This window comes from Salvelinus sp. IW2-2015, linkage group LG20 (assembly GCF_002910315.2).
Source record: "Salvelinus sp. IW2-2015 linkage group LG20, ASM291031v2, whole genome shotgun sequence".
Classification (NCBI taxonomy): Eukaryota; Metazoa; Chordata; class Actinopteri; order Salmoniformes; family Salmonidae; genus Salvelinus; species Salvelinus sp. IW2-2015.
Window position 1 is genome coordinate 54,139,774 of NC_036860.1, and position 23,676 is coordinate 54,163,449.

Genomic DNA, 23,676 nt, shown 5'->3' on the forward strand with positions numbered 1-23,676 from the left:
GGGGCGGTATGTCTTGTATGAACACGCAGTCACTTCCTTGACAACAGCTCTGCACTGCTCTGCGAAGCGCAAGTAATATGAATGCCCTGACTTCTGCTGAGGCCATATCACCGAAAATGCTGCATGGCCAATGCAGATGTCGGATTGACCATGGGCCCAGATGCACAATGCACTTCTCTCCAGAATGGGATTTCTCCAATTTGTGCATATTCAATGTTTCATAACTTCATTGTGGGAATTGTTGGTTCATATCAATTCCCCATTACATATATTACCAGTAGTACATTTACCTTTTAATTMCTATAATTTCTCATCTACAATGTTTGTTACTTTATTTACAGTTATTTTAATGCATTCAATATTATTATTCCTGTCTTCCTGTACTCATTGACTGAGTGGACACATTGTTTGCTGAGTGCACAACCTATGCTACACTTCTGAGAAACAAGTTTTGTTTTTTTAGATTCCATTTATGGATTCTGTCAATTTGGTCATTGTCTTTTGTTTGGAGCACTCCTGTCAATGTTGAGTAAGGACGCCCACGCATAGAAGTAGGTCTATAGGCTACCTGGCCTGCGCGCACATGTAGGCATATAAATGTACCCATTTGAGGATATGTTAGCATTTCTGATTAGCTTAACGCACTATTGAACTGTGGAGCCTCGCAAAGTAATATTTTCTTCACCTCAAACACCAAGCAAACAAAGTCTCTATTTTTACATCCATTGAGAAATACAATAGTTCCTCAATATATTTGAAAAATCTTTCCAGCTCTCTTTCTTTCGATAACCACTCAGCGTGAAAGGGATAAATGTGAAGCTCTGATCCAGTGGAAAAGTCATAAAATAGGCTTCTTGTCAGTTCTTGACTTGGACTGAAATATGTTCCGGTACTCCTTTTGGGTGCCTGTACTGTTTTATATTTAGGTGCAGGAGCTCCACAATACTTTTGAGCTAATATTCTAAAAGAGGAAGAGGAGCTCACAGTAGAACATTTGAGGTGCCGGTACTCTGCTTCGGTGAGCTCCTGTCCAAGTCAAGCACTGCGTCTTATCCCTTGCGCAAATACCCTACAGCTGCGCCTGTCCCGAGCTCACTGGTGCAGGGAACTTTGAGGGCCCAGAATATTTTATACAATGTTGCAAGCTTTGGGCCTGAACTAAGTTAATAGTTGATACAATGTTTCAAGTTTGGCTAGACATGGCCTGTCTGCAACAATGTGATTTATAGGATATTTTATTTTTCAGGATATTTTCTACCTGCAGGCTGCAATGTTTTTATTTGTTGGCTATATGGAGGCTATTTTTACCTAGTTGGCAATATAAGTAACTTTTTAGGTTTATAGTTTATTTGGATAGAATATTGATTAATCACATGACAATGATTTTGTGAAATGAAGATGTTATTATACATTTAAATCTGTTTCATGAAAATGTGCATATTGAAAACCATAACTGTCACGCAGATCGGTAGAAATTGTAAGACAAATTGGCATTCCACATGAGAAAGGTTACTGCACTACTGGCAACTTCAGGAGAGTAATGGCAGAATCTCTGAAAGCCAGCAGGAGAGAGAGGAGAATAGTTCAGTTAAGTTTTTTTTTAKTTTTTTTATTCTGGTTATCTAGATCTCTGGTGGCCTCCTTGAGGTATCAAACCATAAGCTGAGAGCACCAGACAAACTCAGTGCATCTAGTTGATTTTCTTAAAACGCATATGGTGTGTCTATATTTGGAAAAATACGCATTTAAAACTTCTTTTTTTTTAAAGTCTGGGACAGCCCTAATAGTAATTTAACTGTTTGTTTTTAGAACATTTATTTCTTGCTGATATGGAAGATGCATTCCTTATGTTTCCAAAACCTTATCGTGCATGATGCGTGTTAACCTTCAGACCCTTAACAGAAAAAACAGCTAGAAGATACCTTCGTGAATAAAGATGGTATGAATGGGCTTGGTACACACTGCAGTTTTGATATTGCGTTGTTAGCATTACCATATTATAGCTAGGGCTGTTAAACGATTCAAATAATTGAGTTAATCCCATGGTTTTCTGTAGTCAACTACGATTAATCATGTTTTTTATTGTTCAAATCTGACCTTAATTTAACTAGGCAAGTCAGTTAATTAAGAACAAATTCTTATTTTCAATGACGGCCTAGGAACAGTGCCTTGTTCAGCGGCAGAACGACAGATTTGTACCTTGTCAGCTCGGGGATTTGAATTTGCAACCTTTCGGTTACTAGCCCAACGCCCAGATTATTAACGATGTTTCAATTTTAAATCACATCATGTTGGTTTGTAGGTAGTACCTATTTGGATTATAAGGGAAGAAAACAGAAAATAAACTCTTCTAAGACAGTAGATCAGCCAGGTTGATGAAAAATATCATACCACTATTAGATCTAGTCTTGGCTACTTCTCATCCATGTTCTTCAACATGAACAAGTCAAGCTGCTGCCTGCTACTAGTATTGGGACAAGTTGCTTAAAACTTGACCTGAGAACTACAACAAAAACTGTAGCTAAATGGAATGTTAAGTTCTGTTTTTTTTWTTTTTATCATGTGAATAATAGAGTTGAATCTCTAGAGGCATTCAGCCATGGTATTCTAACCATTCTCGTTTGGTTAGGTAGCTAGCTAACATTAGCATAACTAACTAGTTACTTCTGTGCAAATAATTTTTCCTGTTATCTAAAGAAATGCTTGTGAATGTGTTTTATGGTTGAACTTTCTGTAAGTTTTCCTTCAAATGTGTTATTCAAAGCTGCGCACATAGTGGATGTTTTAGCACCACAAGAGACTGTAGCTACTGCCAACGAAGAGGACAGAGTGCATTGTGTTGCGCTTAAAAGGGTCCGTGTGGAAACAGACTTTTGGGTGAAAAAATGGAGATGGAATTAAAAGTTATTTTTATTTTTATAATCACTCAAGACTTTCAACAGCTAATTGTATTTAGTGCCCCACATTAATGCACATACACATAATATATAACCTCACCACCACTGCATGCTCCAAGGGAAACCGCTTTACAGACTCGGTTCATCCAAACATTCGCAATACACACATGTACTTCTAATCATTGTGTTAAACTGTGTTGCACTGTCTCTCCTTGTGGTTATAGCTCAGGGTCTTGACCACATAGCGGAGAACATCCTGTCGTTCTTGGATGCGCGTTCTCTCTGCTCGGCAGAGCTGGTGTGTAAGGAGTGGCAGAGGGTCATCTCAGAGGGAATGCTGTGGAAGAAACTCATAGAGCGTATGGTCCGTACAGACCCCCTCTGGAAAGGCCTGTCAGAGAGGCACCAGTGGTGAGTACGGACTGGGACCACTGGCTGGGCCACCATGGATCACAATATCTTTCCATTTGTTCTCAAGAACCTACATGATAGACTGTTTCCAAAACTGTATCCAAGTGTCCTCACCTTAGAAAAAGACAATTTATGTTGTTGAGATTAATATATTTGTGCATTTAAAAAACAAAAATTCATAGTGAATGTGTTCTCTCTCCTAGGGAGAAGTACCTGTTCAAAAATCGAACCACAGAAGTACCACCAAACTCCTACTACCGCTCCCTTTACCCCAAAATCATCCAGGACATAGAGGTGAGTTCTGCTGCTGTTCCCCTTGCCCACTCTCATTAACCTTACTCTCACTGATCTTTCCTGTGGTTCCCATTCACTGACCTGGCTCCACGCCCCTCTCCCTCCATGCAGACAATCGAGGCTAACTGGAGGTGTGGTCGGCACAATCTGCAGCGGATCCAGTGTCGCTCAGAGAACAGTAAGGGGGTTTACTGTCTGCAGTATGACGACGACAAGATCATCAGCGGCCTCAGAGACAACTCCATTAAGGTTGGTGTTCCTGTTTATTCTTGACTGAAGGGGGGGAAATATTCTAATGCCTACTGGATATTTTGAATACAAGATCCATATTTTGAACACAGTGCCTTAGAAAGTGTCATTACAACGTCTAGTCAATTTTTTATAGATCATATTTTGGGATAAAAACATCTCACCGCCTTGTCTGTGTAGATCTGGGATAAGCAGTCTTTGGAGTGTCTGAAGATCCTGACGGGTCATACAGGCTCAGTGTTGTGCCTGCAGTATGATGAGCGGGTCATCGTCACCGGCTCCTCAGACTCCACCGTCAGGTCAGCACCACTTCCTCTCTTCTGTTGTCCTCTGCCCTCTTATCTGTGCTCCGGAAGCTCCAAAACTTTTTTTATCGAAGAGGAGTGGCATATGCATGTTGTATATTGTGTTTGATATTGATGATTTCTCTTTGTCTCAGGGTGTGGGATGTGAACACTGGGGAGGTGCTGAACACTCTGATCCACCACAATGAGGCGGTCCTCCACTTGCGGTTCTGTAACGGTCTGATGGTGACATGTTCTAAGGACCGTTCCATTGCCGTGTGGGACATGGCCTCACCCACCGACATCAGTCTGCGCCGCGTGCTGGTCGGCCACAGAGCAGCAGTCAATGTGGTGGACTTCGATGACAAGTACATTGTGTCAGCATCCGGTGACCGTACCATCAAGGCAAGTCTGCCCCGAAGACCCAGGGTCAGCTCACTAGAGCCTCAAGCATGTCACCATCTCAGCAAGCATATGTTCTAGTACTTTTGCGGTGACACAAGACTTGGTCTTCTTCGTCCGTATTGGGACCTAAGACCTCGATCTCTGCCACTAGTCTCTTGCTATAGCTTGGGTCCCCTGAGAGATCCAGCTCAGCCACCACTGTCTGTCGCCACATTGTCTTTGGTGTGCCTTGTATTTTACAGTTGGTGTCCATTTGTGCGCTACTTTATGGATCCTTTCTTGAGACATCCTCAGCACCTGTCCAACCCAATGGATCCTGTGCATCTGCATCTCAACAGCCATATTTTTACATCCTGTCTTACATGCTTTAGAGATCTTGTTCGGCCAGTAAATGTTGCAGATCTTGCAAAGACAAGCGTTTGGCATCAACCCTGTTCATGTGTCTTAGTGATCCTCCAGCACTCTGCTAAAGCATTGTAAAGTCACTAGTTTTGTATGGTTCAGAGTCTACTGACTGCACATCCTGCCTTATATTTAACCAGGCTTTAATTTTTTGGGCTTGTCATATAGTGTGTATGGTACTTCCTGTAAGTTAAATTGATGGGGGGCTTTAGTTCTTTCCCCCTGCTCTGTATGTGAGCATGGCTGTTTTAATCCAAAGCTAGTTACCTTCCCCATCACTGCTTGTCATCATTCATTCACAGAAGATACTTGAATTAAAAGCCAGCCATGCTTATGAAGTGCCCCCTACCCAAACTTACCAAATCCTCTCATTCTAGTTGAGTGCAGTTGTTCTGTGAAGTGTCCAGTTGAGTACAGTATAGAGGAGATAGCCCACCGTGTGATGCAGGCTGTGGGAAGCACTGACTAAACCCAGAGTTCAGAGCTGACGTCTCTCCTCCTCCTAGGGCAAAACTGTGGGCCTGTCTCCTCACCTCAGCCCCATCCCCAGTCTCAGCCACAACCCTAGTCTTAGCCCCAGCTCCGGCCCTGTACCTGCTTGCCCCTGTCTTCCAGACAGTGGATTTGTGGGCAGCCAGGAACAAAGAGACCCTAGTTAGCCCACCCATCGCCCTGGGAGACGGGCCAAGGCATTCCGTACTGAGCTGCCTCCCACACACAACGTCCCAGTGCTCTAAAAACATTCCCCAATAAATAATTGAGGGACTGCAATATGTGTGCGTTTAGGAGAGTGAATGTTACTCTACACCCAAAATATGGGTGTTCCTATTATACCTACAGTACCAGTCAAAAGTTTGGACACCTACTCATTCCAGGGGTTTTTCTTTTCTTTTTACATTGTAGAATAATAGTGAAGACATCAAACTATGAAATAACACACATGGAATCATGTAGTAACCAAAAAACTGTTAAATCAAAATATATTTTATATTCTTCAAGGTAGGCACCCTTTGCCTTAACAGCTTTGCGCATTCTTGGCTTTTTCTTAAACAGCTTCATGAGGTAATCATCTGGAATGCATTTCAATTAACAGGTGTGCCTCGTTAATTTGTGGAATTTATTTTCTTCTTAATGCTTTTGAGCCAATCAGTTGTGTTGTGACAAGGTAGGGGTGGTATACAGAAGATAGCCCTATTTGGTAAAATACCAAGTCCATATTATGGCAAGAACCGCTCAAAGCAAAGAGAAACGACAGTCCATTATTATTTTAAGTCAGTCAATCTGGAAAATTTCGGATTGAGTGCAGTCGCAAAAACCATCAAGCGCTATAATGAAACTGGCTCTCATGAGGACCGTCACAGTAACGGAAGACCCAGAGTTACCTCTGCTACAGGATAAGTTCATTAGTTACCAACCTCAGATATTGTAGGCCAAATAAATGCTTCACCAAGTTCAAGTAACAGACACATCTCATCAACTGTTCAGAGGAGACACTGTGAATCAGGCCTTCGTGGTTGAATTGCTGCAAAGAAACCACWAGTAAAGGACACTACGTCATCAGAACGCAACATGTTTTTTGTTACACGCTGGAGAACGCTGAAACCTGAACTAACGACCTCGGTTTAAAAGCTGACAGTATTTTTCTATACTTTTATTTTATTTTGAAACCTTGGGCTCTGTTGTGCAAAATTGCTCTGAGCGCTGCTATCTGTCCCAGGATCCTGCCAGATTCCGTCTAGATAGATAATACCTTTTGATGATACAGTGGTAGCAATGCATGGTTAGAACATCTACCGAAAAGACAGAAATGCCAACGAGGCGGTGTTGCGGTCTATATTCAGAACCACATTCCTGTAACGTAATATGGCTACAGGTTCATCTGCCTCACCTAAAGCCCATTATTGTGGGAAGCTATAGACCACCAAGTGCTAACAGTCAGTATCTGGATAATATGTGTGAAATGCTTGATAATGTATGTGATATCAACAGATGTATTTTTTCTGGGTGATTTAAAAAATAAATAGACTGGCTATCATCAAGCTGTCCACTCAGGAAAAAACTTAAAACTGTAACCAGTGCCTGCAACCTGGATCAGGTTGTCAGTCAACCAACCAGGGTAGTTACAAACAGCATAGGAATTAAATCATCAACATGTATTGATCACATCTTTACTAACGCTGCAGATATTTGCTTTAAAGCAGTATCCAAATCCATCGGATGTAGTGATCACAATATAATAGCCATATCTAGGAAAACCAAAGTTCCAAAGGCTGGGCCTAATATAGTGTATAAGAGGTCATGCAATAAGTTTTGTAGTGATTCATATGTTGTTGATGTAAAGAATCTTTGCTGGTCTGTGGTGTGTAATGAGGATGAACCAGACGCTGCTCTTGACGCATTTATGAAACTACTAATTTCAGTTACTAATAAGCATGCACCTGTTAAGAAAATGACTGTAAAAACTGTTAAATCCCCTTGGATTGATGAGGAATTGAAAAATTGTATGGTTGAGAGGGATGAGGCAAAAGGTATGCCAATTAAGTCTGGCAGCACAACTGATTGGCAAACGTACGGCATATTGAAGAAATCATGGGACTGAACTAAATAAAAAAAACTACAATATGAAACAAATACATTATATAAAGAATGATAGTAAAAAGCTTTGGGGCACCTCTTAGGGATTGCGGACCGCTAGCGGTCCACCTGTGACAACATCCGGTGAAATTGCAGAGCACCAAATTCAAAATAAGAAAATCGAAATATTAAACATTCATGAGCATACAAGTGTCTTACATCATTTAAAAGCTTAACTTCTTGTTAATCCAACCGCTTTGTCAGATTTCAAAAAGGCTTTATGGCGAAAGCATACCGTGCGATTATCTGAGGACAGCGCCCCACATAAATACTTTTTCAACCAGCACCGGTTTCACAAAAATCACAAATAGCGATAAAATAAATCACTTACCTTTTTGAAGATCTTCCTCTGTTAGCAATCCCAAGGGTCCCAGCTACACATTAATGTTCGATAAAGTCCTTCTTTATATCCCAAAAAGTCAGTTTAGTTGGCGCCATTGATTTCAGTAATCCACTCCTTCAACATGCATACAAAGGAATCCAAAAAGCTACCGGTAAACTTCGTCCAAACAAGTCAAACAATGTTTCTAATCAATCCTCAGGTACCCTAATATGTAAATAAACAATATTTCAGATGGAATGAACAGTGTTCAATAGAAAAGGAAAATAACGAAGAGCGCGCCCTCATTCACGCTGGCCAAAAGCCTACCTTTCCTGTTGAGAACACCTTGGATAAACTACACCTACTTGTTCGTTTTTCAAGAAACAAGCCTGAAACCATCGATAAAGACTGTTGAGATCTAGTGGAACCCATAGGAACTGCAATCTGGGAGCTATTTTTTTTGTATATCCCATAGGCTTGCATTGAAAAGGCCTGTGACCTAAAAAAAAATTAATAATAATCTGGATGGATGGATTTTCCTCGGTTTTCACCAGCCATATCAGTTCTGTTATACTTGCATACATTATTTTAACAGTTTTAGAAACTTCAGTGTTTTCTATCCAATTCTACCAATTATATGCATATCCTAGCTTCTGGGCCTGAGTAACAGGCAGTTTACTTTGGGCACATCAGTCATCCGGAAATTCAGGATACTGCCCCCTAGCCTTAAGAAGAAGAATTACATTTTTTGGGGAAAAAGCCACTCTGCTCCATTCATTGAATCAGATGGCTCATTCATCACAAAGCCCACTGATATTGCAAACTACTTTAATGACTTTCATTGGCATGATAAGCAAAGTTAGGGATGACATGCCAGCAACAAATGCTGACACTACAAATCCAAGTATATCGAACCAAATTATGAAAGACAAGAGTTGTACTTTTGAATTCTGTAAAGTCAGTGTGGAAAARGGGRAAATTGTTGTCTATCAACAATGACAAGCCACTGGGGTCTGACAATCTGGATGGAAAATTACTGAGGATAATAGCAGATGATATTGCCACTCCTATTTGCCACATCTTCAATTTAAGCCTACTAGAGAGTGTGTAACCTCAGGGGAAGCTGAAGTCATTCCGCTACCCAAGAATAGTAAAGCCCCCTTTACTGGCTCAAATAGCCGACCAATCAGCCTGTTACCAACCCTTAGTAAACTTCTGGGGRAAAATGTGTTTGACCAGATACAACGCTATTTCACAGTAAACAAATTGACAACAGAATTTCAGCATGCTTATAGGTAAGGACACAAAACAAGCACAGCACTTACACAAATTACTGATGATTGGCTGAGAGAAATTGACAAAATGATTGTGGGGGCTGTCTTGTTTAGACTTCAGTGCAGCTTTTGACTCTATCAATCATAATCTGCTGCTAGAAAAACTTGTGTTATGGCTTTACACCCCCTGCTAGAATGTGGGTAAGGAGTTACTTGTCTAAGAGAACACAGAGGGTGTTCTTTAATGGAAGCCTCTCAAATATAATCCAGTTAGAATCAGGAATTCCCCAGGGTAGCTGTTTAGTAAAGCCTATGTATGCGACTCTACACTATACACGCTACTACAGCGACTGAAATGACTGCAACACTCAACAAACAGTTAGTTTGAGTGGGTGGCAAGGATTAAGTTAGCCCTAAATATTTCTAAAACTAAAAGCATTGTATTTGGAGCAAAACACGCACTAAACCCTAAACCTCAACTAAATCGTGTAATAAATAATGTGGAAATTGAGCAAGTTGAGGTGACTAAACTGCTTGGAGTAACCCTAGATGGTAAACTGGCATGGTCAAAACATATTGATGCAGTAATAGCTAAGATTGGTCTGTCTAATAATTTTGTCTAATAATGCCATGCGCTACCTTAACAAGGCAGGTCCTACAGGCCCTAGTTTTGTCGCACCTTGACTACTGTTCAGTTGTGTGGTGAGGTGCCACAAAAAAAGGGCTTAGGAAAATTGCAAATGGCTCAGGACAGGGCAGCACGGCTGTACACAGAGCTAATATTAATAATATGCATGTCAATCTCTCCTGGCTGAAAGTGGARGAGAGATTGACTTCATTGCTACTTTTATTTATGAGAGGTATTGATGTTGAATGCACCGAGCTGTCTGTCTAAACTACTGGTACACAGCTCAGACACCCATGCGTACCCCACGAGACATGCCACCAGAGGTCACTTCAGTCCCCAAGTCCAGAAGAGACTGTGGGAGGCACACACTACTACATAGAGCCATGACTACATGGAACTCTATTCCACATCAAGTAACTGACACAAGCAGTAAAATTATAATTAGAAAACAGATAAAAAAACACCTTATGGAACAGCGGGGACTTTGAAGCACAAACATTGGTGCACACACACACACGATAACATACGCACTATACATACACATAGATTTACTACTGTAGACATGTGGTTGGGGCCTGAGGGCACACAGTGTGTTGTGAATGTATTTTTTTATTGTATAAACTGCCTTAATTGTGCTGGACTCCAGGAAGWGTAGCTATTGCTTTGGCAGCAGCTAATAGGGATCCATAATAAATACAAATGAGGACAAGAGACTTGCTTGGGCCAAGAAACACGTCTATAATTTGTTTTTCAACAGGACAATGACCCAACACACCTCCTGTCTAAGGGCTATATGACCAAGAAGGAGCATGATGGAGTGCTGCATCAGATGACCTGGCCTCCACAATCACCTGACCTCAACCCAATTGAGATGGTTTGGGATGAGTTGGACCGCAGAGGGATTGAAAAGCAGCCCACAAGTGCTCAGCATATGTGGGAACTCCTTCAAGACTGTTAGAAAAGCATTCCAGGTGAAGCTGGTTGAGTGCCAACAGTGTAAAGCTGTCATTAAGGCAAAAGGTGGCTACATTGAAGAATCTCAAATATAAAATCTATTTTGATTTTAACACATTTTTGGTTTCTACATGATTCCACATGTTATTTCATAGTTTTGATGACTTCACTATTATTCTACAATATATAAATGAGTAAAAATAAAGGCCCTGGAATGAGTAGGTGTGTCCAAACTTTTGACTGGTGCTGTATATGTGTTTACATTGTGTTCATCCAGCAGCACGGTATCATTCTCTCTGACATGTGAGTGTGTGTCCAGACAGTGACTAGTACAGATGCATTCTAATGAAGGAAAACCAGAAGGATGAGGTTTCAAGAGATGTGAAGTTTGTCGACATGAAGGATTATGTAGGCCAAATGCCTGTTTGTGTTGGCCCCATGGGGTTGTGTGTGTTCGCTCATGTTTTGCCTTGTCTCCCCTGCAGGTGTGGAGCACCAGCACGTGTGAGTTTGTTCGCACGCTGAACGGCCATAAGAGAGGCATTGCCTGTCTGCAGTACAGAGACCGACTAGTGGTCAGTGGCTCATCTGACAACACTATCCGGTGAGTGTGTATGTTTGTTCATGAGGGCGAAATCTGTCAGCTGTGTTGATACACTGGTCTATATTTATAGAACTGTAATCTGGAGTTGAACATAATTTGTCATGACTGTTCTCTCAAATGTTACTAAACTAACACTGATTATTTTTCTCCTCAGGTTGTGGGATATTGAGTGCGGGGCATGTTTGCGCGTATTGGAAGGCCATGAAGAGTTGGTCCGCTGCATTCGATTCGACAACAAAAGGATCGTTAGTGGAGCCTACGATGGGTGAGAGGCTTTATCCCTTTGTGACAGGCGTTAGCCTGAGCTGATGTCTCACTACTAATGGAGATCTGACCCTGAATGGGTTTATTCCCTCACTCTAATCCTGCACTTGGCCATTGTTTATCCTTGTTATTCTCTCACTGCTAATCTGACTCTTGGTCTCCCAATATCAATCCCAGTCTCGGCCAGTTAATCATAATAAATCCGTTAGGCTGTTAGTCAAACTTTTTAAAAGGACAGAGTAAGGGATAACATAACTTCGTCTCAAGTCTATTGCGTACAGCTCATAAACTCAGCAAAAAAAGAAATGTCCTCTCACTGTCAACTGTGTTTATTTTCAGCAAATTTAACATGTGTAAATATTTGTATGAACATAACAAGATTCAACAACTGAGACATAAACTAAACAAGTTCCACAGACATGTGACTAACAGAAATGGAATAATGTATCCCTGAGCAAAGGGGGGTGTCAAAATCAACAGTAACGGTCACTATCTGGTGTGGCCACCAGCTGCATTAAGTACTGCAGTGCATCTCCTCCTCACGGACTGCACCAGATTTGCTAGTTCTTGCTGTGAGATGTTACCACACTCTTCCACCAAGCCACCTGCAAGTTCCCGGACATTTCTGGGGGGAAATGGCCCTAGCCCTCACCCTCCGATCCAACAGGTCCCAGATGTGCTCAATGGGATTGAGATCCGGGCTCTTCGCTGGCCATGGCAGAACACTGACATTCCTGTCTTGCAGGAAATCACGCACAGAATGAGCAGTATGGCTGGTGGAATTGTCATGCTGGAGGGTCATGTCAGGATGAACCTGCAGGAGGGGACCACATGAGGGAGGAGGATGTCTTCCCTGTAACGCACACCGTGGAGATTGCCTGCAATGACATCAATCTCAGTCGGATGATGATGTGACACACTGCCCCAGACCATGACGGCCCCTCCACCTCCACATCGATCCCGCTTCAGAGTACAGGCCTCGGTGTAACGCTCATTCCTTCAACGATAAACGCGAACCCGACCATCACCCCTGGTACGCGAACCCGACCATCACCCCTGGTGAGACAATACTGCGACTCATCAGAGAAGAGCACTTTTTGCCACTCCTGTCTGGTCCAGCAACGGTGGGTTTGTGGCCATAGGCGACTTGTTGCCGGTGATATCTGGTGAGGACCTGCCTTACAACAGGCCTACAAGCCCTCAGTCCAGCCTCTCTGACAATGAGCACTGATCGAGGGAATGTGCGTTCCTGGTGTAACTCGGGCAGTTGTTGCCATCCTGTACCTGTCCCGCAGGTGTGATGTTCGGATGTACCGATCCTGTGCAGGTGTTGTTACACGTTGTCTGCCACTGCGAGGACGATCAGCTGTCCGTCCTGTCTCCCTGTAGCGGTGTCTTAAGCATCTCACAGTGCGGACATTGCAATTTGTTGACCTGGCCAAATCTGCGTTCCTAATGCCTCCTTGCAGCATGCCTAAGGCACGTTCATGCAGATGAGCAGGAACCCTGGGCATCTTTTCTTTTGGTGTTTTTCAGAGTCAGTAGAAAGGCCTCTTTAGTGTCCTAGGTTTTCATAACTGTGACCTTAATTGCCTACCGTCTGTAAGTGGTTAGTGTGTTAACGACCGTTCCACAGGTGCAAGTTCATTTAATTGTTTATGGGTCATTGAACAAGCATGGGAAACAGTGTTAAACCCTTTACAATGGGTATCTGTGAAGTTATTTTGATTTTTACGAATTATCTTTGAAAGGCAGGGTCCTGAAAAAGGGATATTTCTTTTTTTGGTGAGTTTGTAAGCCTGCAATCTCAACCACTCAATGTTGGCCTTAGTAGGAGTGACCAGAACATTCTATGGGAGTGACCTACTGTGTAAAGTATTTGTCATGTAACTTTAGCAAATCGCACGACTGCAAGGCGTGGCTCTGTTCTTGTGGTGTGCTAGCGCACGGGGAGGGTTAGGCATTGGCTTAATCTACCACAACACCTTTATCCCATCTCCCAGCTCTCTGTATTGGCAAACGAAGGCCAAGTTTGACTCGTTGGTCCACCAGACTCTTCGCATTTGGGCAGAGGTGTCTGGGAATGAGATTATCCACTGACAAGACTTGGGAGACTGTTGTTCAAATCAAATTTTATTTGTCACATACACATGGTTAGCAGATGTTAATGTGAGTGTAGCGAAATGCTTGTGCTTCTAGTTCCGACCATGCAGTAATATCTAACAAGGAATCTAACCTAACAATTTCACAACAACTACCTTATACAAGCAACTACCTTACACAACTACCTTATACGCACAATCCCTCCACTACTGTCCCGTCGATGTGGATAGGGGGCTGCTCCCTCTGCTGTTTCCTGAAGTCCATGATCAACTCCTTTGTTTTGTTGACATTGAGTGTGAGGTTATTTTCCTGACACCACACTCCGAGGCCCCTCACCTCCTCGCTGTCGGCCGTCTCGTCTTTGTTGGTAATCAAGCCTGTCGTCTGCAAACTTGATGATTGAGTTGGAGGCGTGCATGGCCACGCAGTCATGGGTGAACAGGGAGTACAGGAGAGGGCTGAGAACGCACCCTTGTGGGGCCCCAGTGTTGAGGATCAGCGGGGTGGAGATGTTGTTACCTACCCTCACCACCTGGGGGCGGCTCGTCAGGAAGTCCAGGACCCAGTTGCACAGGGCGGGGTCGAGACCCAGGGTCTCAAGCTTAATGACGAGTTTGGATGGTACTATGGAGTTAAATGCTGAGCTGTAGTCGATGAACAGCATTCTCACATAGGTATTCCTCTTGTCCAGATAGGTTAGGGCAGTGTGATTGCGTTGTCTGTGGACCTATTGGGGCGGTAAGCAAATTGGAGTGGGTCTAGGGTGTCAGGTAGGGTGGAGGTGATATGGTCCTTGACTAGTCTCTCAAAGCACTTCATGATGACGGAAGTGAGTGCTACGCGGCGATAGTCATTTAGCTCAGTTACCTTTGCTTTCTTGGGAACAGGAACAATGGTGGCCCTCTTGAAGCATGTGGGAACAGCAGACTGGGATAAGGATTGATTGAATATGTCCGTAAACACACCAGCGAGCTGGTCTGCGCATGCTCTGAGGACGCGGCTGGGGATGCCGTCTGGGCCGGCAGCCTTGCGAAGATTAACACGTTTAAATGTTTTACTCACGTTGGCTGCAGTGAAGGAGAGCCCGCAGGTTTTGGTAGCGGGCCGTTCAAATTATGTTAAGGTAGTATGTCTGTGTTCTTTCTTTGTAGTAAAATCAAAGTATGGGACCTGCAAGCTGCTCTGGACCCTCGTGCCCCTGCCAGCACCCTCTGTCTGCGCACACTGGTGGTGAGTCTAGCCTGGATCTAGAACATGGCAATTGTGGCAATGATTATAAGGATAGTTATTGTAGATGATACTGATGAATGTTGTTTTTCAGGAGCATTCTGGGCGTGTATTCCGACTACAGTTTGATGAGTTCCAGATCATCAGCAGTTCCCATGACGACACCATCCTCATCTGGGATTTCCTGAACGTGTCGACCAATGGACAGACTGAGGGCCGGTCGCCCTCTCGCACGTATACATACATCTCCAGATAGCAGGTATTCATGACTTGCACACATTCAGTAGAGTACACACCTGCATACACTCACTAGAACTAACACAAACTGGAGATGAAAACAAAACATTTGTGATTTTTATTTTTATTAACAAGATTTGGATCTGATTCAAAATGTGGCATTTCAATAGATGTCTAGTATGCACGCTTATGTCTTACTTTATTTGGCTGGATATGTTAAAAAATAATCTGAAATGTAATAGATTAATCTATTGGCCCTAGCAACCATCAACKAATCGATTTTTAAAAACTTGAACTCATCCCCAACACGCATGTTGTCCTACAGACATGTAAATGAAGTGACACCAACAGGATCAATAGTGCAAATGGGGTGCACAYGCAAAAAAATACAAGTTGCCTTTTCTGAGTGTCTTATTTGTTGACACTCATCAATATGCCATTGCCAGTAGCAGCAGGATGAACTGCAGATATTTCAGATGGGTGCGATGCAAGACGTAAAAAAATATCTGTGCATGATAGCTGTGGGTCCATACCAGCCTCTCAATTTGTATTATTTCCGTAAAAGCCAATTTATACTTGATCCGAAAAGGGGATCGGAGGCTTCGTATGGAGGGTGTGATGCAATTGCGGAACATGCAGAGACCAAAGCCTTTAAGTCTGCTCTATATTTCTGTTTACTTTATACGTTGATGACTCTACCTTTTTAAGGCAGCCATCCTATTTATTCTATTGATCTTCTTTGGGTAAGCTCTGCAGCTCATGTACAACTCCAAAATGTTTTGCTTGGTGGCGGGACTACTGACCTAAATCTAATACACCTACAAGAATACATGAATAGTGTGCTGAGTGTGTGCGTCTCTCTCTGCAGGGCAGGCCCGGTGGCGTGTGTGTGTGTGTCCGAGGACAGTCCTGATTGCCAAGTCAATGTGTCAGGGTCAGAGGTCAAGGAAAGGACCCACCCTCCCTTCCCCGTTCCTCCATCATTCTTTTTGCACCATCTCTGTCGTCCTCCTGGTGTTCATGTGGAGGGGTCATCCATCCCCATTCGGCCATTCAGTGCTCAAACACACTTCCCCTTACCCCCCACACAAACACACATACTCTCACACACAGAGCGGAGTCTATTAGGTCACACTCTAAGCCCCACCTCCCCTTACTCTGCTCCCTCAAGACAGAGGCCTGGACATGAAGGAATCTGAACTGAATGGCTGGAGGAATGGAGAAAGAGGGCTGGAGACGGCCTGTTAAAGATGCCCTGGGGAGGAAAGGAAGGAGGCAGGGCCGGGGCTCAACTCTTCGCATCCAGACTGAGAGACAGATGCCTCAGGCCCGCCCCTTTGGGCACCAAGGACATATCAATCTTGTTATTTTCTCATTTTGTTTGGTGGAAGAAAGAAAAAAGACTGGAAGAGAGAATGCTGACGTGTACATTACTTTACTGCATGGATGAATGATGGGACAACCGTGTGCTAGTGACCTATTTGTTTTTCTTACTTTTTATTTGGGACTTTTAATTTAACTTTCTTTGTTACATTGTACTAAGAATTGTAGTTTCTCTTTCCAAACCCCTCTCAAATTAACCCTCTCATATCCCTAGTTCTCTACCTTGCGTCCCTCTTTCACTTTCTCTCCCTGTCTTGTTCTGTCCTCTTGCTGTCTGCCTGTCTAGGTTCTGAATGACCCCTAACTGAGCGGACATTAGTTGTAAACAGCATTGTCTCGTCTAAAATGGTGTTGTATATTGAAATGATTTTTTTAAAGAAAGAAAAACCATTAATACAAATAAAGTACTTGACTGTGAAGGAGTGTAAACCAGCGTGTATGAGCAGTGTTTGTTCAATATCATGTAATTATGCCATCGGTACTGTATGTACAGACCAAACCACGACTCTGACCTCATTGTTAGTCTATTTAAAAGAATCCTGATAAAGTCCTGGTCTGAGAATGACCGAAGCAGGACTTGTGTGTAGCATTTTGAGTTTAATGAGTGTGCCTCTGGAAATTGGCCAGAAACTAGTGAATTGAGGATATATTTTATTAACTCTGAATTGGTGTGTGTAGTGCAGTGTTTCCCAAACTCGGTCCTGGGGACCCAGGGGGTGCACGTTTTGGTTTTTGCCCTAGCGCTACACCTCTGATTTAAGTAAAGCTTTTAGATGAGTTGATTATTTGAATTGGCTGTGTAGTGCTAGGGCAAAAACCGAAACGTGCACCCCTTGGTATCCCCAGGACCGAGTTTGTGAAACACTGGTGTAGTGTATCGAGGGGAAAATCATTGGTTAGTCTGCAGACGGGGAATTCTGGAGCACAAAAAGGTGATCAGGAATGCACTGGAACCCACATTCCTCTACACATCCAGCCCATTCTCTGCCTTGCACACATTGAGGTGGTTCGATTAATCTCGCCCGGGCGTGTTTTCTCACATGCAAAAGTGATTGCTTTTGAGCTTTATCTGCCATTGAAAACTAGTTAAATTCAAACMTAAATTTTATGGGAAATAAATGTATGTTTCTAGACGATGCACCATGCTGACCGAGTGGCACAGATTACTGTTCCATTTGAGAAGGGAGCTCCTCCCGCCCCACTTTCGCCCAATGACGTAACGGCCTTAGCCTGTTGCTCCGCATAATCGAATCCTCCCATTCTCTCAAGGAAATGTTCTAGTCAGTTGCATATTAGAATGCATTCAACTGAAATTGGTCTTCTGCATTTATCACGACCCCTCTGAATCAGAGAGGTGCAGTGGGCTGCCTTAATCAATGTCATCGGTGCCCAGGGAGCAGTTGTTGGGGGTAAACTGCCTTGCTCAAGGGCAGAACGTCAGAGTTTTCCACCTTGGGAATTCGAACCAGTGATCTTTCGGTTACTGGCCCCATGCTCTTAACCACTAGGCTACCTGCCACAATGAGAGGCTGTACCTCTTGCCCCTCCCTCCTCAGTACTACAGGGCAGAAATTGAAGAGAACACAAGGGGGGTGGAATAAGTAGACCAGAGCAGGCTGTTTATTGGGCAGTTTCACACTGAAAAAAAATCCTGTCTAAATGGGACGTTCCCTCTCTCGCGTGAGCATGCCAGAGATTATGGAGGAACTGTGAGCGAGGGAAAGCTCACTTACACAGACAYGAACCGTGATCATTTATACAACATCTTCATTTATCCACCATATTTGCCACAGGGCACACATGCCTGTGAGAGTCCCAGCTGCAGGAAATGATCATGATTATGGATGTGGCCCTCAATGAGGCCACCATCCAGTTATGGAAGGCTGCACTGCTCACAAGTAGATACATCTATAACACACTAATATGTTAGTGTATAGGTACTCTCTGTTTAAGCTCATTTCCCATTTATCAAGACTTTAGTAGTTGTCGACTAACCTGATCACCATTGATTCTACGTATTGGCAGGTGCATCCCATCYGAGAAAGTCTCCATAGGCTCAGCTCGTTTTCCAAAGGAAGAATCAATTGACTTAATCCTGTGGTTTGGAACATATTCTGTGTTCCGTGCAGATGCTCCCAGTGACCACCAAATGGAACTTGTATACTTTTTTTTATTTGTATGGAACACAGCAACAATGACTCCGAGCATGGTGCCAGCAATGTCTAGGTTATGAGTTGTCCACGGACCAATTTCAATTATTTTGGGGGGGAACTCAGGTCGGGGCTCCACTTACTGTTGAGAGATAGAATACACAAGGTGCAATCTAGAAATTTGGTTGTGCATCAGCAGTCACTCAATTAGCCCACGTCAGCTAAATGTTTTTAGATTGCTGGCAGCTAGACTAATTTACCAATCTAAACTAGTAAGCATGGTCGAACTACTGACCAGGGTGGGGCCTATTGATTATCAGATATAATTAAAAACTGCAAACATTTGCCTCTGCCCCATGACAAAATGAGTAGAATTGCATGAAATGAGTTATAAAATTGCCAAATGTTCTCTGCATCATGGCAAAATGTGTAGAATTGCAGCAAACTTGCTATAAACCTGCAACATTTTCTCTACTCCCCATGGCAAAATGTGTAGAATTGCAGGAAATTAATTTTAAAAACGTAAAATGTTTTCTCTGTCATGAGGTGGGCCACAAATGTCTTGCTCGCAAGCTGGGGTGTATGGATGTGGGTACGCAGATCCACAAGCCACTGCGACCCCTCATGATGAGATCTGTTTTTTTGTGGCCCCCACCCCCATCAAAGTTGACCATCCCTGACATAGACTGACCAGGTGAAAGCTTTGATCCCTTATTGATGTCACTTGTTAAATCCACTTCCATTGGTGTAGATGAAGGGGAGGAGATGGGTTTAATAAGGATTTTTAGGCCTTGAGACAATTGAGACATGGATTGTGTATGTGTGTCAAGAACTGCAACGCTGCTGGGTTTTTCACGCTCAACAGTTTCCCGTGTGTATCAAGAATGGTCCACCACCCAAATGACATCCAGCCAACTTGACACAACTGTGGGAAGCATTGGAGTCAACATGAGCCAGCATCTCTGTGGAACATATTCGATACCTTGTGAAGTCCATGCCCTGATGAATTGAGGCTGTTCTGAGGGCAAAGGGGAGTGCAACTCAATATTAGGAAGGTGTTCCTAATGTTTTGTTCACTCAGTGTATGTATTCAATTAAGGCAATACCATTGGTATAAAATAGCTGTCATACCATCAAGTTGAATAAATAATTGTAATAACGATAACGATTGTAATAAAATCCATTATATAATTTTTCAATTTCTTGTTAAATATTTTCCAATGAGTCAAACTGAAGATATTGTACTAACTACGTTACAGCAGCTTTCTGTATTGAGTGAATAGGCAGCAACAGTAGTTCCTGAATCAAATATGAAGAGAAACATACAAGAAATGTCTTGGGGAAACCATGACTGACCCTCTGTGTTGGCTACACATTATAGTCCAGTCGTCTTTGGTGGTTCTTGTGTTTGTTACTGAAAGGTTGACCATTCATCTTTGGGATGTTCAAAACATGAATATTTGGTATGGAATGTTATGGTTTTTGTCATCATTGGGATGTTCAAAACATGAATATTTGGTATTGAACTCCATGGTTCAGTTGTCTTTAGGATGTTCAAAACATGAATATTTGGTATTGAACTCTGGTTCAGTCGTCTTTGGTAGCACATCTTTAACCCCTGTGGTAGCAAACAGTGAATTTAGCTATCTTCTGTAGCCTAACTAGAATGGTTGGCACTGTAAATTGTAATTCAACAGACTTTGAAACAACATTGTGTCTTTGGAATGGGGAGGAAGAAGGCAAGGCCATTTTTCCCTGGTCACTTCCACAGCACCAACCACTGACATCATGTGGTCAGATTGTTTAAYTCCAAGTCTTTTGATGTACATTCTGTATACACCAATAAGCTCTTTACCTGGGCTCAGCCAAGCAAACTAACATTCTATTCACTGGGGGAAGGACAGTTGACTATCTAGGTGCTGTAGTTGCTGTTGGTCGGGTCCCTCTCACTCTCTTTTTCCTCTTGCTGACTGGTGAAGCGGAAGGGCTGCAGGTCCGGTTGCTCCCCGGGGGGCAGGCGCTTCATGAAGTGAACGTTCTGCTGGTTGGGCAGTGTCTGAGGGCCTCTCCTGGGGCGTCCCCTCTTGGTGAAGCCCACGTACCATCCCGTATAGCATGCTGACCTCAGAGCTGTGTAGTGGTTCTCCAATACCATCTCAATGAAGACACAGTCTGCACTGCGATTACTAGCCTTCTGGGAGACACACATACATGATCATGTCAATACAAGATGAAAGTGAATAACTCCAGGTTAAACTCCACATTGAAAGGAAAGTATAGCGAGTCAGAATAAAAAATTGTGTTTGTCTCACCTTCCCCACAAGCTTGCCTCGACGGTTCATGCACAGGTAGAAGTTGGTTTCTTTACCACGGATTCTCACCTGACTTCCAAAGGTATCAGCCTCCACAACAAGCTGGGCTTGGAAGGAGACAGAGGCCCAAAAAGACAGATTGTAAGAGGGCATAGAAATTGAGAATATACTGTAGGACGGGATGGGGGGATTGTTAAATGCAATTAGATCATTGATGTAGCCCAACAACATAATGCAGAGGTCAAACCCAATCCATAACATACATTTCTTCTCTATCTCCCTCTCACTACCTACCCCAAACCCCATCGATCCCCCTCCAACAAAGCAACAAAGCAGGGTAAATGGAAAACCGATGACCTTATCAATGGCGTATAGTGGGACTGAGTCTAACACACAGAAACTGCTGCTCCATCTTTTTCCTCTTTCTATTTCTCATGTTAGGGTCTGTTAATCAAATCAAATTGTATTTGTCACATGCGCCGAATACAACAGGTATTCACCTTACAGTGAAATGCTTACTTACAAGCCCTTAACCAACAATGCAGTTTTAAGAAAATACCAACAAAAACAAAAGTAAGAGATAAGAATAACAAATAATTAAAAATAAGAGTTAAATAAAAATTGTGGGGCTATATACAGGGGGTACCGGTGTCGAGGTAATTGAGGTAATATGTACATGTAGGTAGAGTTATTAAAGTGACTATGCATAGATAATAACTGAGCAGTAGCAGCAGTAGTAGCAGCATTGAAGAGGAGGGGGGGCAATGCAAGTAGTCTGGGTAACCATTTGATTAGCTGTTCAGGAGTCTTATGGCTTGGGGGTAGAAGCTGTTTAGAAGCCTCTTGGACCTAGACTTGGCGCTCCGGTACCACTTTCCGTGCTGTCATCAGTAGCCAAAGGGCTTGTCTGTCCATTTGATAGTTTATGAATTTGAGGGCCATGTACTGTAGGTATGATAACATACAGGGAATTACTGTTTGGTTCTAGCTGATTCTGATTTGTATTGGAGTGTTCTGTATATTCATGTGAATGTTAAATATGTTAATAGGAAGTACACTCCTAGGAGAAAAAAAAGGTGCTATCTAGAACCTAAAAGGGTTCTTCGGCTGTCCACATAGGAAAACCCTTAGAAGAACCCTTTTTGGTTCCAGGTAGAACCTTTTTGGGCTCCATGTAAGAACTCTTTCCACAGAGGGTTCTACATGGAACTACTCCAATGGGGACAGCCGAAGAACCCTTTTTTCTAAGCGTCTACTATTATATCTTACCATATTTATCCCCATCGTCTCCCTTGGCACTGATTCTCCTTCCCATCACCTGCACGTGTTTGCCGCTTGTCCTGCTGTACAGCTGGTACACTCTGTGCTGCCGACGGCTCATGGCGTCTCGACCTCGTGTCTGATTCTCCACGTATACGCTGAAATTAACATTGTCCACAGCTAATACCTGTACCACCACAAAACATACAGGCATGTGGTTAGAATGAGAGACTTTATCCAGAATTGGATATAAAAAAAACTAAATGGATACAATTCTATACACACATTTACCTGCAGGGGGCTGCAGACCACTAGTAAAGCCTGGACAGATCTGAGAGAAGGGGAGAATGGATCTGCCTTGAGATTACATGTGGTATTTTTCATCCCAAAAGAATACAAAAGCAGTCTGGCTGCCATGTCCCTGCCTCTTTTCTGCCTCCACCACCAATTTTAAACCAGTCTCTATGCCTCCCCAAAAATTATTTTTTAGATCAAACCCTCACAACAAGAGACAGTGGCCATGCTGTCTCTCTCTAGGGACGGCTGCTGAGCTCAGCTCATATCTATGGTGAGCTAACAGGATATCAATATTCACTAATCCATCCAGCAATCTATCTAAGCACTTCAAGTTCTTATCCTTCTCCGGCACACACAGCACATGCATAGATACATAGATTGCATTACAATGYTGAACTCCATCTTAAAATAGAGGGGGGAGAGCAGGAGAAACGTTACCAGTAGAGTGTTGGTTCAGCTTCCCAGTACCGTCTGGCTGTGTGCTCATTAGGAGACCCCTATACCCCCTGTGCTGTCCAGATGCCTGGAACACAGCCTACAGCTGGTGCAAACTGCACACAGATGTCTGCTGCTCCACTTCTGCTCCTCATCTACTTTTGTTCTATCTCCGTGTTACCTCTAAAAACCTGACCTCTTCTCTGTTTGAGAAGTGGAGAATAAGTTTGAGAGATACATGACCAAAATGGGGTTGACAGGGACACTTTACAGAGGGAAACGGGATCGTTTTTTAACAGTAAATGGAAGACTCGTTAACAAGTCTGATAGAATTGCTTTATGCTTGGTTAAAGCGGATTGGTGCCCAAATTTGGGGAAGAGGTAGTTACTGATTATCCACTTAACTAATCACAATCCTGTCAAACACCCAATCAAAGGCACTAATAAGGTACAGTCATACTGTATTCCTCTTGTTAATTCATAACCTGTTAGCAGACCTTTTGTCAGTGACAAACGGCTGGTCTTTCAGTCTGGGGAGAATAAAAAGAGGTTATGGGACATGGTTGAGTGACCAGAGGAGCAATGCTGCAGGAGCTGACATGATAGTTTTATAGGCTGTATGACCATGTGGAACAGCCTCAGAGGAATTG

At 43.1% G+C, this 23,676-nt stretch overlaps 2 protein-coding genes and 1 pseudogene across 4 annotated transcripts in view; 1 reads left to right on the plus strand and 2 right to left on the minus strand.

The window, feature by feature from the left end:
- Window positions 1–16,154, plus strand: part of LOC111980848 (F-box and WD repeat domain-containing 11-B) — a 31,091-nt gene extending 14,937 nt beyond the window's left edge. For 2 of the 3 annotated variants that reach the window (XM_024011861.2, XM_070449477.1), the window contains exons 4-13: window positions 3,122–3,308; window positions 3,512–3,602; window positions 3,714–3,851; window positions 4,032–4,150; window positions 4,291–4,540; window positions 11,240–11,358; window positions 11,513–11,623; window positions 14,877–14,955; window positions 15,047–15,211; window positions 16,058–16,154. In XM_024011861.2, coding sequence (XP_023867629.1) covers window positions 3,122–3,308; window positions 3,512–3,602; window positions 3,714–3,851; window positions 4,032–4,150; window positions 4,291–4,540; window positions 11,240–11,358; window positions 11,513–11,623; window positions 14,877–14,955; window positions 15,047–15,208 — 1,256 coding nt within the window. In that variant the 3' untranslated portion in view covers window positions 15,209–15,211; window positions 16,058–16,154. Of the gene's footprint in view, window positions 1–3,121; window positions 3,309–3,511; window positions 3,603–3,713; window positions 3,852–4,031; window positions 4,151–4,290; window positions 4,541–10,557; window positions 10,772–11,239; window positions 11,359–11,512; window positions 11,624–14,876; window positions 14,956–15,046; window positions 15,212–16,057 lie in introns of those variants that run through there. The other variant, XM_070449478.1, reaches the window with a different exon arrangement.
- LOC139022688 (uncharacterized) lies at window positions 12,421–13,136 on the minus strand (annotated as a pseudogene).
- Window positions 16,155–20,550: 4,396 nt separating the features above from the next.
- LOC111981568 (fibroblast growth factor 18-like) lies at window positions 20,551–22,467 on the minus strand. Its single transcript, XM_070449480.1, has 3 exons — window positions 22,304–22,467; window positions 21,035–21,141; window positions 20,551–20,916 (listed from the first exon to the last, which is right to left on the minus strand). The coding sequence occupies exons 1-3, from the start codon at window positions 22,413–22,415 to the stop codon at window positions 20,635–20,637; spliced, it is 501 nt and encodes a 166-aa protein (XP_070305581.1). The 5' UTR covers window positions 22,416–22,467; the 3' UTR covers window positions 20,551–20,634.
- Between the last annotated feature and the right edge of the window lie 1,209 nt (window positions 22,468–23,676).